At 42.9% G+C, this 15181-nt stretch overlaps 1 protein-coding gene across 3 annotated transcripts in view; it reads right to left on the bottom strand.

The window, feature by feature from the left end:
- Positions 1 to 249: 249 nt before the first annotated feature.
- The window catches only part of LOC133995859 (uncharacterized), a 35953-nt gene continuing 21021 nt past the window's right edge, over positions 250 to 15181 (bottom strand). For 2 of the 3 annotated variants that reach the window (XM_062435366.1, XM_062435365.1), the window contains 18 exons: positions 14757 to 14858; positions 14528 to 14585; positions 11741 to 11889; positions 9062 to 10145; positions 8844 to 8965; positions 8633 to 8746; positions 7942 to 7999; positions 7391 to 7525; positions 6494 to 6523; positions 6268 to 6333; positions 5721 to 6035; positions 5559 to 5633; positions 5336 to 5469; positions 5096 to 5230; positions 4357 to 4444; positions 3782 to 3856; positions 3552 to 3647; positions 250 to 3422 (listed from right to left, as the gene is read on the bottom strand). In XM_062435366.1, the coding sequence (XP_062291350.1) occupies positions 961 to 3422; positions 3552 to 3647; positions 3782 to 3856; positions 4357 to 4444; positions 5096 to 5230; positions 5336 to 5469; positions 5559 to 5633; positions 5721 to 6035; positions 6268 to 6333; positions 6494 to 6523; positions 7391 to 7525; positions 7942 to 7999; positions 8633 to 8746; positions 8844 to 8965; positions 9062 to 10145; positions 11741 to 11889; positions 14528 to 14585; positions 14757 to 14858 (5298 nt within the window). In that variant the 3' untranslated portion in view covers positions 250 to 960. The remainder of the gene's footprint in view (positions 3423 to 3551; positions 3648 to 3781; positions 3857 to 4356; positions 4445 to 5095; positions 5231 to 5335; positions 5470 to 5558; positions 5634 to 5720; positions 6036 to 6267; positions 6334 to 6493; positions 6524 to 7390; positions 7526 to 7941; positions 8000 to 8632; positions 8747 to 8843; positions 8966 to 9061; positions 10146 to 11740; positions 11890 to 14527; positions 14586 to 14756; positions 14859 to 15181) is intronic. The other variant, XM_062435367.1, reaches the window with a different exon arrangement.

Below are 15181 nucleotides of genomic sequence, written 5' to 3' on the forward strand. Positions count from 1 at the left end.
TCTGCTTCTTTCTTTCTTCTCTCTTCTTATTTGGTCGATATGTTTTGGTGATCTTTTATACTAAAGGGGAGGATTTTATATAAGCCCCTTGGGCTTCTTTTCCTCTCCTGCAGTTATTTGCATTTGTACTGTGAAATATAATGTTTGTTTTATTATTGAGCATATGAATAAAATAAAATAAAAACTTCCTTTAAAGCATGACGAACTGTTTGTGCAAGAATGAAAAACTGCCCAATATTTGAAAAAGAGTGAAACTTGAACATTTAATGTTATCAAGATGCAAACATGTAACACTCCAATGAAATTTAAGATGAACATTGAACCAAATTTTGTCGGGTGTGTCTTCAGATGTTACACCTTGACGAGCTGAAGGGGTTAGGAATAAATGGAAATGTGTCTTCCCCTTTCAACATCCAGATAAAATGCTCAGATGCACGAGTGCCTCTATAGCCACACATAAAAACAAGCTAATAAATCATTTACACCACATGTGGAATGATGGGACATCTTTTCCTGAGAGAACACTAATGCAACATCCTGTACAACACTGATACAAGCTGAACATTTGGGCCATATATCTAAACTTAATTATATATACAATGGACAAATTCAAAACGATATTTAACAGGTGTTCTGCAAAAAAATGTTTACCGCGCAATCAGGAAAATAGTTCTTTACATTTTTTAAAATGGTTTTAACTGGTACTGTCGTTAGACGTGGCACTGACCACTGATAATAAAGTAAAAAACACTCTGCCAGAGCCTAAAAAGGACTAAAACGTGATAGGATTTCACTGTTGGCTGTAGGAGGATAATGAATGACTAGAAGGTCGAGGATAACCTGAGGAGTGCTCTGTTATGTTATGACTGTCCTGCGTTGGAACGAGTCTGTTGGTTGCTGTATTCATTCAGGTCCATTAACTTATGTTGGAGATGCAAAAGTGACCAGTGATGTTTCTGCTTAGATGCTTCTCCAATCACCACTCCAGCCAGTCAAGGCAGCACCTGTCAATGAGTAGTACTGCTGCTGCTGCTGCGGTATCTGCTGCTGCTGCTGTATCTGCGGTATCTGCTGCTGCTGCATCATCTGCTGCTGCAGTAGTATCTGCTGCTGCTGCGGTATCTGCTGCGGTTGCGGTATCTGCTGCTGCAGTAGTATCTGCTGCTGCTGCGGTGGTATCTGCTGCTGCTGCTGTTGCTGCGGTATCTGCTGCTGTATCTGCGGTATCTGCTGCTGCTGCATCATCTGCTGCTGCAGTAGTATCTGCTGCTGCTGCGGTATCTGCTGCGGTATCTGCTGCTGCAGTAGTATCTGCTGCTGCTGCGGTGGTATCTGCTGCTGCTGCTGCGGTATCTGCTGCTGCTGCTGCGGTATCTTCTGCTGCTGCTGCGTCCTCTGCTGCTGCTGCGGTATCTGCTGCTGCAGTAGTATCTGCTGCTGCTGCGGTGGTATCTGCTGCTGCTGCGGTATCTGCTGCTGCTGCTGCGGTATCTTCTGCTGCTGCTGCAATAGTATCTGCTGCTGCTGCTGCGGTATCTTCTGCTGTTGCTGCGGTATCTGCTGCTGCTGCGGTATCTGCTGCAGCTGCGGTATCTTCTGCTGCATCTGCTGCTGCTGCAGTAGTGCCTGCTGCTGCATCTGCTGCTGCTGCAGTAGTACCTGCTGCTGCTGCTGCTGCGGTATCTTCTGCTGCTGCGGTATCTGCTGCTGCTGCTGTATCTGCTGCTGCTGCATCCTCTGCTGCTGCAGTAGTATCTGCTGCTGCGGTATCTGCTGCGGTATATGCGGCTGCGGTATCTGCTGCGGTATCTGCTGCTGCGGTATCTGCTGCTGCTGCATCCTCTGCTGCTGCAGTAGTATCTGCTGCTGCGGTATCTTCTGCTGCTGCTGCGGTATCTGCTGCAGTAGTATCTGTTGCTGCTGCTCCGGTATCTGCTGCTGCATCATCTGCTGCTGCGGTATCTGCTGCTGCAATAGTATCTGGTGCTGCTGCAAGACAAGCTGCTGGTTCTGCTGTTGCCTTTGCAGGCTCACATATCCTGGGGGCACTGGAGTTGCTATACTGTGTCCAAATGATGGAAGACTAACCACATTTCTTTGCTGCTCGAAGTAAATCTGTCTTGGGTAGAGGCCTATAGGGTACCCTTCACTTTGGTATAAACTCCCATAGTATAAAACAGGGGTCCCAGTGGATGGATAGCCTCCTTGCACCTCAGCGGGGTCCTGTTTGTTAAAGCTGCTCATAAACTGCTGGTTTGTGGGGTCTGGCATGACTGTTGCGTTGGTTTGAATGGGCAACTCACAAACCACGGTGTTGTCAGTCTCTGTCTTGTCTTGCGGTTGTGGTATCTGACCTGAACTGCGATTGGTGGCTACATGACAATGACCAAGAGTAGGTGTGGTCGGGCTCACATATCCAGGCATGTTGTAAGCAGTGACACTTCCCTGTTGTAGGTCACTGGAGTTGGCAATGCCAACAGTAGGTAACATGGTAATAGCAACCTGGCCTTCAGTCACTCTGAACAGGGTGTCACCTCTAGTTAAACAGTCTTCAAGAGATGAATTAATATCAGAGAGGCCATGGTTGGCATTAGGGTTGACTTGTTGGTTTTCATAGCCCAAGACCGCAGGTGCTGCTGCTGAAAACGTTCTCTCCAGTGAGTTAGTGGGGGATGGACATTTATTCACTGTGTCATTAACCACTTGAATCTTTGAATCCAATCTTGTTTTGTGTTTTGCCATTTGAGATCCAGCCTGTTCACACTTTGAATCCCATCTACTATCCACATCTTTGGAAAAGATGGTAGTGTGGGAGGTATTATTCTCAGCACAATCTGGAGCTGACTTGCAAGAGCTAATCATCTTAGACCTCTCCTCCTTCACCAGAGCCCTCAACCCTTCAATCCATGACAATTCGCCTACGAATGTGTTTTGTCTGTCAGGTCCAGGGCCTGCGTCTTGGTCAGCAGGAGAAAGCGATGTGAGGGTCGCAGTGGGGTTCACAGAAGTGGACTCGGAAGCTGATTGAGAGCTGGGTTGACTGATGCTCTCTGTGAATTTGGCTCCCAAAGGATCCTTGAGTTTGGGGATATTGATGGAAGGTCTGACCAGTGTTTCAACAGAGGCAACAGTTGGCTTTTTCCTGGCTGTTGGGTGTTCCTCTCTGGGCAACAGCAACGGACTGGTTTTAGGACAAACAGTAGAGGAAGATGGGGGTTCTGACAACACGTCTGTCTGTTTCACATGCGTATCAGGCTGTGAGATGGGATTTTGTTGCTGGTGGATCGGTGATCTGAGTACAGTCCACAGTGCACAGATACCGCTCACATCTGGAGGAGGCATGAGTCGTCCTAGTTTGACCCCATCCAATTCTCCAACCGTTGCAGCCTCTTTCAACTTATGTTTCCTTGTATTTTGTCTTGCTTCGAAAAAAACATTGGAAGAGGAATGAGAGATACACTTAAGAAAATAAGCTTACATTTTTTTATCTCAAGAAACTGTTTCAATAGTGGAACTTCAACATTGTAAGAAATATGAAAATGCATACATACAATTGTCACTGCTTTTGTCCAACTCAGATGCCGGGGCTGGCTGCATTTTCCTTTGAAAAGATTCCTCTCGACTCTGCCGGTCCTCAGGCTGCTTGTCTATGCATCAGAAACCATTACTCACACTGTAGCTCACACCTACATGCTACTTGTGTTCATCACTTTAGTTTAGCCGTGTATAAGACTAACAAAAATAAATAAATAAATCTTATGATGGGGCTTGAGAGACTCACCCTTTTGTTGTAGAGCTCTGATGGATAGAGAGCTGCTCAGCTTCTCCTCTTTGAGCTTTTGTAACATGCTCAGAGCTATAAAAAAGCAAATAGCACAGTTAATACTGTCATGTAAAAATACAATATGTAGACTTAAATACAATATATGTTGCTACTTAGACTTTAGAGATATTCTATAATCATGTGTATGGTTGTAACTATTTTGTAGACAAAATAAAGGCCAGCCGCACCAGTCTGCTGAAAGTACAATGACGGACTGTGTCGGTGTGTGTGTGTGTGTGTGTGTGTAACAAGTAAAGAGGCCAGCTGCACTATCTGTTGAGAATAATATAGTAACAAACTACATGTGTGTAGAGATAATGGAAGAGGAGGCTGGCCATACCTATCTGCTGAGGGTTAGTGGACTTTTCAGAGCATGATTTTGTACTTTACCTAAGACAGTTCTATGTTTCTGTTGTTGGTATTGTACCCATGTGCAAGTACAATGTTTAACTCTTTAAGTCATTCTCTGGTTCATGAGTGTTTTATTACAGAAATTGCCACCACAATACTAAATGATATATTCCCACACACACCATGAACTCTGTAGACTATAGCAGATCTACCTTCACTGACTGGAGCCGTCCCAATACACTCGTGTAACACGTCTCCCAGTCTGATCCACTTTGCAAGAGAAAAAACAAACAATTAGCATAATGGATGTGTATTTTTACATTGCACATTTTTTTGAAAGAAAATAAGGAAATACAGGCAGAGGGTTGTATGAGTCTATACATTGTTTTTCAGGAGAATCCTACATAGTAGGCCTTTAAACATATCTTGTCCACCATAAATGATGCAATTCCTTTATGTGCTCATCAAAAAGACATAACAATAAAATATGTATACACAATAAATGTAATTTATCATATTGGGGTAAAGATGTGTTTACGACATTTAAACTGTTAAAACAGCAAAACATGTTTTTGACACCAGTTTTTCTGTATAAGTCAGTTCGCTGAGAGCAGCATCTGTGCTCTGTTAAATAGGAAGTCAATGTATCGAGATAACAATGCTCTTCCTGAGTCCCCCGACAACATGCTCACCTGCACTAATAATTCCACTCAACATTGATGCACACTGACATCACTCTCCATCCCATACATGCTCTTAAATCTACCCTCTTCTCAACCATTTAGCCTTTGTTTTACTGTTTGTTGAAACAGTTTATCTCCCAGCGCTCTCCAAGAAGACGGTTTGGGGCAAACTCTGCCTTTGACATCATATTTGGTTGTTTTTTCGCCCCAACAATGACACACAGACTTAACAGGGTACCTGTACATCTATCTTGCTCCATGGTTCCCGGGCTGAGAGCATCTGGGCAACTTCATCAAAAGTTTCCATTTTAATCTCTGGGGACAGATAATCCACTGCCCAGAATAATTTAAGAAAATGAGGATACTCTCTTTGCTGAAAGAAAAAAAAAACATTGAAATCATATTAGAAAATGCAGAAGTAACATGACAATGACTTTGAAATGTCAGTTTCTGTCTCATTTATACTCCTACCACTCACAATGTAATTGTACTGGTGCTCATGGCTGACCAAGTGCTCATGCACCCCCCGAAAAGAGACCCTCTCACTGCAGCATTCACACAGGTAGAATGTCGTCAGAGAATTCCCTTGACACTCCCAAACACAGCCCCGACCTGATGAGGAGATATTATCTTTAAATGTATCGTATGCTTTGTGAAATAACATGAAATAATGAGAGTAATTATTGTGGAAACACACTCACCTATGATTGGCTCACTATCCAGGCCCCTCACCCCCATGTATTTTGACAAATGACTGGTGCCCTGAGTACTGTCCCCTGTGACAGCCATAAAACAACAAATCAGTACAACACATCCAGTACAATATTACCAAAGCTTCATGTAGCTTGTTGCCCTACACCTACCAATTCGGTAGGCTCTGTTCTGCTCAGGCCTTGGTCCACTTCCTGAGCTTTTCATCACATGTTCTGTTTTCTGGCTGGGTATTGATGGGTTCTGCTCTTTTGTGTTCAGTGACGCAGCAGCAACGGCATCAGAGGCCGAGTCTGCTGGAGTTGACTTCCCCTGAGTGGCGTCCAGCAACTCTGGATCACTCTTATCTTGCTGTTGTCTCTTCTCAGGAGTCTCTTGCTGTGCAGGAGCAGTTGGGTCCAATGTGCTTGTGGAGTCTGACTCAGTGGCAACAGGATCAGCACTAATATGAGGTTTATCCAGTTTCACTGCTCACGGGTAGGAATGAGTGAGATGGTGGAAATGAGTGATGAAGCAGAAGGAAGAGACACACATAACAATAGTAAGATTGCACAGCAGTCAGTTAATTCTATAAAAATACACCAACAGCAAAAAATAAAAGTGATGAAAAATATTAAGAATGGGAGAGTCCCTTATTTGATGGCATGATAATGACATATGTTATAAGCACAAAAGCTGAAAAGAAAACCCAGTATTTACCAGGACTTTCAATGGCTGGTGTGACTTGAGCTTCCACATCAGGCTCAAACTTGTCCTGCTTAATGACTAAACAGAATATGAACACAGACAGTTTTAGTCCAGCTGTTCATTTGTTAGAATTATATTTTCTGTGTAGGAATAAATATCTATCTGTACTGTAACATCTTACTGCATAAACTCAAGAATCTGGAGACATTTCTTTGTATGTAGGCATTTGGGTTCTCACCTGGCATTTTGTTGTGTTGCATGTGCATACCTAAGAGAACAAAATTGCAATATTAAGTGAAAATGTAATGACATTCCTCTCTGTTTATTCACAGGTGTTTTTACACATTGCAGAGACATGTTTTTTTTCCAAGTCATTCAAAATAGAGACGCAGCTACAGTATAACCAAAGTACAAGTTGATTGTTAAACAGTAAAATATCATGTCCCCATTGTATATCTTTGTCACAAGTGTTTGATAAGCACATTTGAGCGATCGTTGCAAACTATGTGTGTGTAATGAAAACTTTAAGATGATCAGTATAATGGAAAAATTTAGGATGACCTAATACTTCTATTTCTTGTTGATTGCCAACTATTGACCCCTCTCTGGCCTCTCTGTAACCCCTTGGCCTTTCAAGAAGACTGTCCAGATGGTAGGGTTCCTGTTTTCGAACAAGTGTTCTAACCGAAAATCTGGTCCAAACCAACCTAGTTCCTTTTGTTGATATAGGAACTAAATTGACTGAATAATGTATCCTTTGCTATAAAAAAGAAAAGAAAATCTGTTTCTCCTTTTTTGGTTGCACCCTGCAGACTGCATGGCACTCTGTATGACTGTTTGACCTCTTTGTACAAAGATAATAAAGACATATCTTTCTTTGAATTTATTTCAGATTCTCATAAAGTTGGGTTTTCCTTTTTTTCCCCACAACAGTGTGTTTATGTATATATTCTGTATAATATACAGAATATATATTATATAAGATTATCTGCCAATATATTGGCAATGGTATTATGTGTCTGTTTTCTTCAGATGCAGCCTAAACATAACTCTTCTGCTCTTCTGCTCTGCCCCCCCCCCCCCCCCCCCGAGGCTGATTTACTCTTCTACAGCAATAAATTATACAATAATTTACCATCCTCTGGGCTTGAACTTTCATATGGACTGGCAAAGCCTACGTGCTGCTCTGAAGCCTCTGCAGTATCGTCAGAGGAGGACGATGAGACCTGCATGGCTTTCTGTTTCACCAGTGCTTTCAGTTTTTCTGCAGCTGAGAGAAAAAAAGGAAAGAATTAAGACTAAAAACATGAATACCTTTATAAAACAATCCACTTCAATGAAAACATCTCAAATATTAGATAAGCATACGTAGTATTACAAAATTACAGTTGATGGATAGTTGAGCACCCACATGAATCTAATCTATCAAACCAGTGTCAGGTGCGTCATCCTAAAAGTGTCTAATGTAGTCTGGAGCCACTACCCTCAAGCTCAGATAATGACTGAATTATTTTCCCATCTTAGCAATCAGACCAGTCAAATGTTTGGACACACTTTATCATTTAAGGGATTATGAAGGTGTGTCCAAACTTTTGACTGGTACTGAAGCACTAGGCTACTGGTCTGTAACTTTTCACTTTGCAATTCAAGTAGAACAACTTCTGAAAAATATTAGCACAGCTTTACCTTCCTTTATTGGTAGAGCAGCCAGCTCTTTGTACACGTTGTTTGTCACTTGCAACTTCTAGCAGAAAGAAAGACAACAACACTCTTACAATGGTATTTAAAAAACATACAAACAAGTTGGCCATCCTACTTTACTGATTTATGTTCTCATTTATCTGTTTTACTACCAGTTCTTTTTGTTGTTCCAACAAGGCTTTTGGCTACTACTGGATACTTTACTATCATTTAAACTTTTTTAAATATTTACTATTTACATTAATGCCCCACACCAACGTATAATACTGACCTGAGCTGAAATAATAGCAGATGCGTTACTTGGCAGCAACAATCAGTTCTGCTGAATACTGCATACATCTCTTAACACTCAGTATTGACACTTCAAATCAAAGTTTAATGGGAACCAAATGGTTTTATCAGAACATTTAAGAACCAAATTTTAGTATCACTCTAAAATCGTATACTTCAAAACCCATCAACACAGAACACCAAAGAGTTCCCCCTGAGAAATAGAGAGATTTATTTGTCATCATTGACGAACGTGACAAAGAAGATGATATCATTTTTAAACAGTACTTTGCCTTAAAAATCAATACAATATATGGCAGGATAGTTTTCCCTCTAGCTGTGCATGCTCCTGCACGGTGCGCCAAATGATTGAGACCGATAGGGATAGAAAGAGTTAGTGGGTCACCTGGAAGCTCCGGGCTCCTACGCCTTTCTCGACCTCAGCCAAGTGAGCCACAATCTCATCCAATTTGTCCTTAAACTCCGATGGCCCGACACTCCAGCTAGGGAACTTCATTTTCTGGTTAAGACATAGAGAGCGCACAGTTAGCACGTGTGATACTAACAGCTTTACAAGCACCCTACATTTTCTAAGAAAAGATTCATCAAGCACCCACCACGTAGTTATAATGGTGGTTGGAGCTCCTGACATGACTGGACTGTTGCAACCACTCTGAGCACACCTGACAGAAGACTTGTTGCCTTCCTTCACATGACACTGCAATTAGCTGGTTTACGCCTATAAAGACAAAAATGCAAACATTAAATTGAACTGAAAGGAGACCAATTCATAGAGACTTACAGAGTCTTTCTTAAATATATGAATAATACTTACCAATTTTATGACGGCTTTCAGTTGAAATGGTCTTACTCACAGAGGTATGTGATGGCACTGTGGGGGTATTCTTATGTTCAGACATGGGAATGGTCCCGTGAGGAGCAGCAGGTGGGTTACTCTTACGGATAGGTGGAGCAACATGGGCATTTGACCCCACTGAACTCTTCATATGTAGAGTATTCATGGAGGCTTCAGTATTGTCAGATTTAATTGACGTTTTCTTAGCAGAGCTCACCACAGTTTGAGATGCAGTTACAGAATTTTCAGAGCAGTCTGCAATCTCGGAGGCAAGCGTAGCTCTGCTTGTGGCGTCATGCCTCACTGTGGCTCCTGCATTAGGGGCGGGTGCAGCTTTATGTGAAGTGGCTGTAACTTTGGATGCAGTTCCAGTTCTAGGGTCCATTGGTCTTGATGCTATTACTGATTTTGTGGATGAAGTCGCATTTGAGATTGTTGCAATAGAGGTGGATGTGGGTCCTGTCACTTTGGATGTGGTGGTGGTTGCAGGGGACATAGATATGGCTACTGTACATTTGTCAGCAGTTTCTCCCAAACTGGTGGTTATAATACAACTGGAGGTGGAGGCTGCAAGTTTGGAGGCTCTTGCTTTCAAATTGGTGGGGTCTGGATTAGAACTGGAGGTTTTAGATGTTAACTTGGAGACAGCTGTCATGGATTTGGCAGAAGTCATTACTGTAGAATCTGAAGTTGCTGCAGTTTGATCCGTCCCCTCTACTTTGGATGTGGTGGTTCTGTTTAATGGTTCCATAGTTGTGCTTGGAGTGATTTCAGCTTTGGAGTTGGTTCCTGTGGAATCAGGATGCACACACTGTGTGTTCGTCCCACTTTTGGACAGGTGTAGACTTGATGTGTCTTTTCTACTTCTGGATGCAGTTGGACAGCTGTTAGTGTTGTCAGCAGACTCAGGCACTTTGATACAGGTCATTTTAACATCTTCATTTGAGTCGTGGGGGAGTTCCTTTGTTTTGGAGGTGTTTTCAGTCATTACACACATGGTTGCAAATACTGATGATGGCTGTGCTTCAAGGTCTTGTGAATTATCAATCTCCATCGCCATCACCTTTGAAATAAAACAACCATATTTAGAGAACTGTCAAAGAGCTAGACACTAAAACAATTACTGCCCATGACACACATAAACATGCTTGAGCTACAGAGAATTTATCCCTTGCATTTGGAGGACGGGTTCATTTAACAGGTCTCTTGCTGACCAAATGGCCACGGCTGAAGTTAAAGAAAACAAAAACAAACCAGCCACCATCCACTACGTTTAGACAACTTGTCTGCCAACAAGTGTGAGAAAAAACAGACTTAAGCGCTAAAACAATAAAGTATAGGTGTGTCTGCTGTTTTTGCTTCTGACTCGGCATTCAACACCATCGTTCCACAACAGGTGACATCTACACAGACCACCAGTGAGTAAGAAAGGCCACCAACAAACTTCTTTGCCATCTGGAAGGAGGCTCCGGAGCATACACGCAAGAGCTGCAAGAATAGTTTTTTACCCCGAGGCATCAGAACTCCTGAACAACCTCTGAATGCTGCCCCTCTACACGCCCACCTGCGATTCTCCAGATTATGACTCTTTGACCCCCGATCATACACTTAAGATCCTTAAAGGTAAGCAGAACTGCAGTGAGAAAGGATGCACTCAAATGCAGTTTCTTGTTTAAAATGTTTTCTACCTCATCGTTGGTATAAAGCTTTTATTTGGCTATAACATATTAAGAAATAACATTTGGTTTCCATCTGCAGCATGGTTGTTACACAATCGAATACAACATTTAAACATGCGTCGTTAATCTGACTGTCTGGTATTATTAGATTTAGATTATGTGGAGTAAAATTTGGATGACAATTATTGACAATGAATAATGTATCTGCTAAAAGGGAACTTGATTGTTGACTATTATCTGCTAATGATAATCAAAACTGAGGGCATTTTGTTAAAGGAAGAGATGTATGTTATTCTGCACTTACTGAGTGAACAAGCACTTATGAATACGAACTGAAAGTATGTGATTAAATATACCACACTTTTATTTAATTTTTTTAATGCAGTAAGAAGGGCAACCAAACATATTGGGATGACCTGAGGTGAACTCTTTTTGAAAAAAAACTGATGCCTGAGTTTCTAAAAACGAATGGTGTATTTTGGTGGAAGGTCCCACGCTTATTAAAAATGACCACCTGCTCATTAAATTTGACCTGCTCATTCAATTTTGACTGAGCAGATAACACCAAAAAGATAAGAAACCAGGTGCAGATGTTTTAATTAAAAAGGACTTCTGACAACAAATATTGGTGCCAAAAGATAAGATAATGTTTTTTGGCAGAAAGATGATTGGATGAAACCATCTGGCCGTGGGGAGGAGTCGGTATAACCACTCCCAGGTTTGTTTGGGTATAAGACTTTTCATAGACTTTGTCTGTGTATGGTTCTGTGTTTTGCAGCCGGCAATAAAACCCTACTGCATTCAGCTTGGATGACTCCATATTTTGAGACTCCAAAACCTTTATTGAACAACGAAATGTCAGACATCGTGACACTACAATTACTAAAAGAAAGTTTCAATTTAATTAAGTTTAAATTAAGTTTTTAAAAAAACTTGGCAAAATGATTTTGCTATTGTGATCAATGCCTACTTGACTAACCTGGTGGTTGTCCATCCCAAAGCAGAACTCACGTTGAGCATTGAGGGTGACAGAAGTGCCTACAGGCTCAACACCCGACAGAGTTGAGGTTGAAGAGATTTCTCGCCCACTGTCCGGCTGAGCAACAAGACCCCTCACAGTCTGACTGGCTGTGAAGATGATGGAAAATACAGAAGATATACAGTTTGGTTCAAGTTCACACATTTCAATCATGCATCAAATCATTCAATACATCCTTTTTTAATAATAGTGTTTTGTGAAACCACGAAACACAAGGATGAAATAATACACATCAGTGTGACATCAGCTCATGTCAACAAGCAAAGAGCAAGCCTAAACTGCTAGGCGTCTAAGAGAACAAAGAAATCATCTATGATTGGTCAAACGTATCCCCCTATATGATTTTACCCAATAGAAGTGTCACAGTCTGTTCTGCTCTTCTCCTGCTGCTGGTAAATTTCCATTTACCACACCCCTGCTCTACTCCTGCTAATCAGCCACACCCACCTCATCAGTTAACTCTGTTCACCTGGGCTTCATCAGTAATCACCTGGACTCTCAGCGGCACCCCATCTGTAATCAAGCCAGTATATATACTCCTGTTGTCCACTCACTTTTGGCTAGATCGTCATTTGCATTTGCTTCATGCCAGACCTTCCAGCACTAATTCACGGACTGATTCCCTGGTTTCGACCCTGCTTGCCTTGGACCTCCTCTCCTCGTGTCTTCCCCGGTAAACGCACCAGCCTTCTGTCCCTGACCTCGAGTATCGCCTGTTCCTGTTTGCCTGTAGCTGTGTGGCGTCCTTTGGCTTCGATCCTGTCAGGAGAGCCCAGAACTTCCAGCTTGGTCAACCTCATGTCCGTGAGTGCTACTGGCATGATCTTACCTGCTGCCAACTCTGTCATCAGTGACCCTGAGCCCTGCCTGTTGCCATACACATTCTGTCTAACTGTTCAGTTACCTCGAGGACTGTAATAAAGATCATTTAAAACTGCTCACTGGTGTTCTGTGCTGCAACTGGGTCCTACCACCTCTACCCGTTACAGTACGATCTGGCCAGCCATGGACCCAGCGCACAACCTCACACCAGTGAGCTGCCTGGACAGATTTGAGGGCATCCTTGAGAGACACACTAACCTAAATGCCATTCGTGCAAAAGCCCAAGCACAGACAATAACTGCAATGACTATGTAGTTACAACAGTTAACGGCTGTAATCAGTGCACAAACCCAGGCTACTGGGTTTTGCCATCTACCCCCTGCTCCTCTTCCTACTGGCGTGCAGCTACCCCCTGCTCCTGTTCCTGCTGACGAGCAGCAACCCCTGGCTCCGGCCTGTGCCTCTGCTGACGAGCAGCAACCCCTGGCTCCGGCCTGTGCCTCTGCTGATGAGCAGCAACCACCGACTCCTGCCTCGGCCTCTAGCTCTGCCGACGAGCAGCCTGCTTCGGGCTCTAGCTCTGCCGAAGAGCAGCCTGCTTCGGGCTCTAGCTCTGCCTCTGCCGACAAGAAGCCTGCCTCTGACTCTGCTGAGGAGCAGCCTGCCTTGGCTTCGCCTGGTGCTAAGCCACCCCCCCAGCGCCTGAGCTCCCGGTGGTCCAACTCCCTCATCCTCTTGGGCCCAGTGTGCGGACAAGGGGTCTTGGACGCCAACCTCCAGTGTGGTCCCGTCTCCGCCTCAGTCACCTTCATCCAGAGAGGTCCTGCCTCTGCCTTTACCGTCGACCTTCAGAGGGTTCCCGGTTCTACCTCCGTTGCCGGACACCGGAGTGGTCCGGCGTCTCTGCCTTTGCCTACGGAGGGGTCCGGCCTCAGTTTCTGCCGACGGCCACCAAAGGGGTCCGGCCTCAGGTTCCTCTTCCACCGCCAGCCACCGGAGGGGTCCGGCTTCAAGTTTTGCCTCCTGAAGTGCTCCACCTTGGCTACCAGCCTCCTGCTTGACTGTGAGGGGGGGGTGACCCTGAGCCCTGCCTGTTGCCCTACACATTCTGTCTATACCTGTTCAGTTACCTTGAGGACTGTAATAAAGATCATTTAAATCTGCTCACTGGTGTTCTGTGCTGCAACTGGGTCCTACCACCTCTACCGGATACAAGAAGATGATCACAGAGCAGAACGTATATGCATTCCCAAAGTCAGGTCCTCAAGTCATAAATTATTTCTTGACACCTTAACTCGGAGCTTCTGCCTTATTTGGATATATGCTAAGGCAGAAGAAGAGCAATGGGCCTCCTAATGATAACAAAACACACATTCCACAAGACACACAGTGATGAGGCAAAAGCAGCGATCTCACATCCACAATTTTGGATTGATATGACCAAACCCATCACTGATCCTTCTTCAATTTTACACACAGGGCAACATCAGATCATCAACAAGCAAAGAACAAACCTAATTTATTATAGTATCTAAATGAATGATCTGTGATTGGTCGAACATGTTAACCTATATGACTACGGCCAATCGCACAAGACATTCATTTACATATGCATACATATTTATTACCTAAAAGTCATGTCACACAGGCCATAAATGATAAAATGGCACTGAACCATGTCCTGCCTTTTCAAAGACCTTAAACCTTAACCTTATCTTGACACAACCTGGTAACCATCAGACCCCTTAATGTAGTCAATGAGAGCATTCCTCAGGATATACACACACTTACAGGGTCAAGGCAGGGGGTCATACATCCACACATCCCAAAACAGCGCACAATCATGTATTAAAATGATAAACTCAACACTTGTTGCTTCTTTACCAAGGAAAGTTGTGCCCTTACCTGCCTGAAAGTTTTGTTTTAAGATGTTGTTGTAATTCTCTTCATCCAGATCAACAACCTGAAGTCCAGATATACACAACAATTACTTTAAAAAAAAATGTACATTCAAAAGATTTTTTTCTCCAACTCTGTCCAGGACAGGCCAAAGTAAATAAGTCATACATTTTAACTCAGCTTGACGTTTACAACCTTTTTTGTACAAGAGAAAGAATTTAGACAAGGACCAAACCTGAGCCTCTCCAAATCCTTCATCTTTTTCAAACAAAGCAGCCAAATGCCTTATCTTCTCCCTCCAGTGATCTCCTTGTGGAGGCAGGACTTTCTGTAACCCCTAATATCAGGAATATATACAAGGGTATTACCAAACTTTTACACAAAGAGATTACAATTAACACAAAAATAAATGTATGGTTGCCACCCGTATATTTTTATATGTACAGTATGTCGTAGAAGGCACCGTAAGAAGTTACATTTTTGGTTTGCACGTTGTTTACCGTCTTGCATCTGTGTGTGTTTAATCTTGCAATGAAGACATTAAATTATATGGTCATCTTATAAAAAAAAAAGTTGATAGTAAACATTTACCAATTTTACACAATGCATAACACAAGATGAAATGAAACCCCAAAGCTTCTTACAGTTTCTGTATGTCTA

The sequence above is a fragment of the Scomber scombrus genome, chromosome 16 (genome assembly GCF_963691925.1).
Source record: "Scomber scombrus chromosome 16, fScoSco1.1, whole genome shotgun sequence".
NCBI classification, from domain to species: domain Eukaryota; kingdom Metazoa; phylum Chordata; class Actinopteri; order Scombriformes; family Scombridae; genus Scomber; species Scomber scombrus.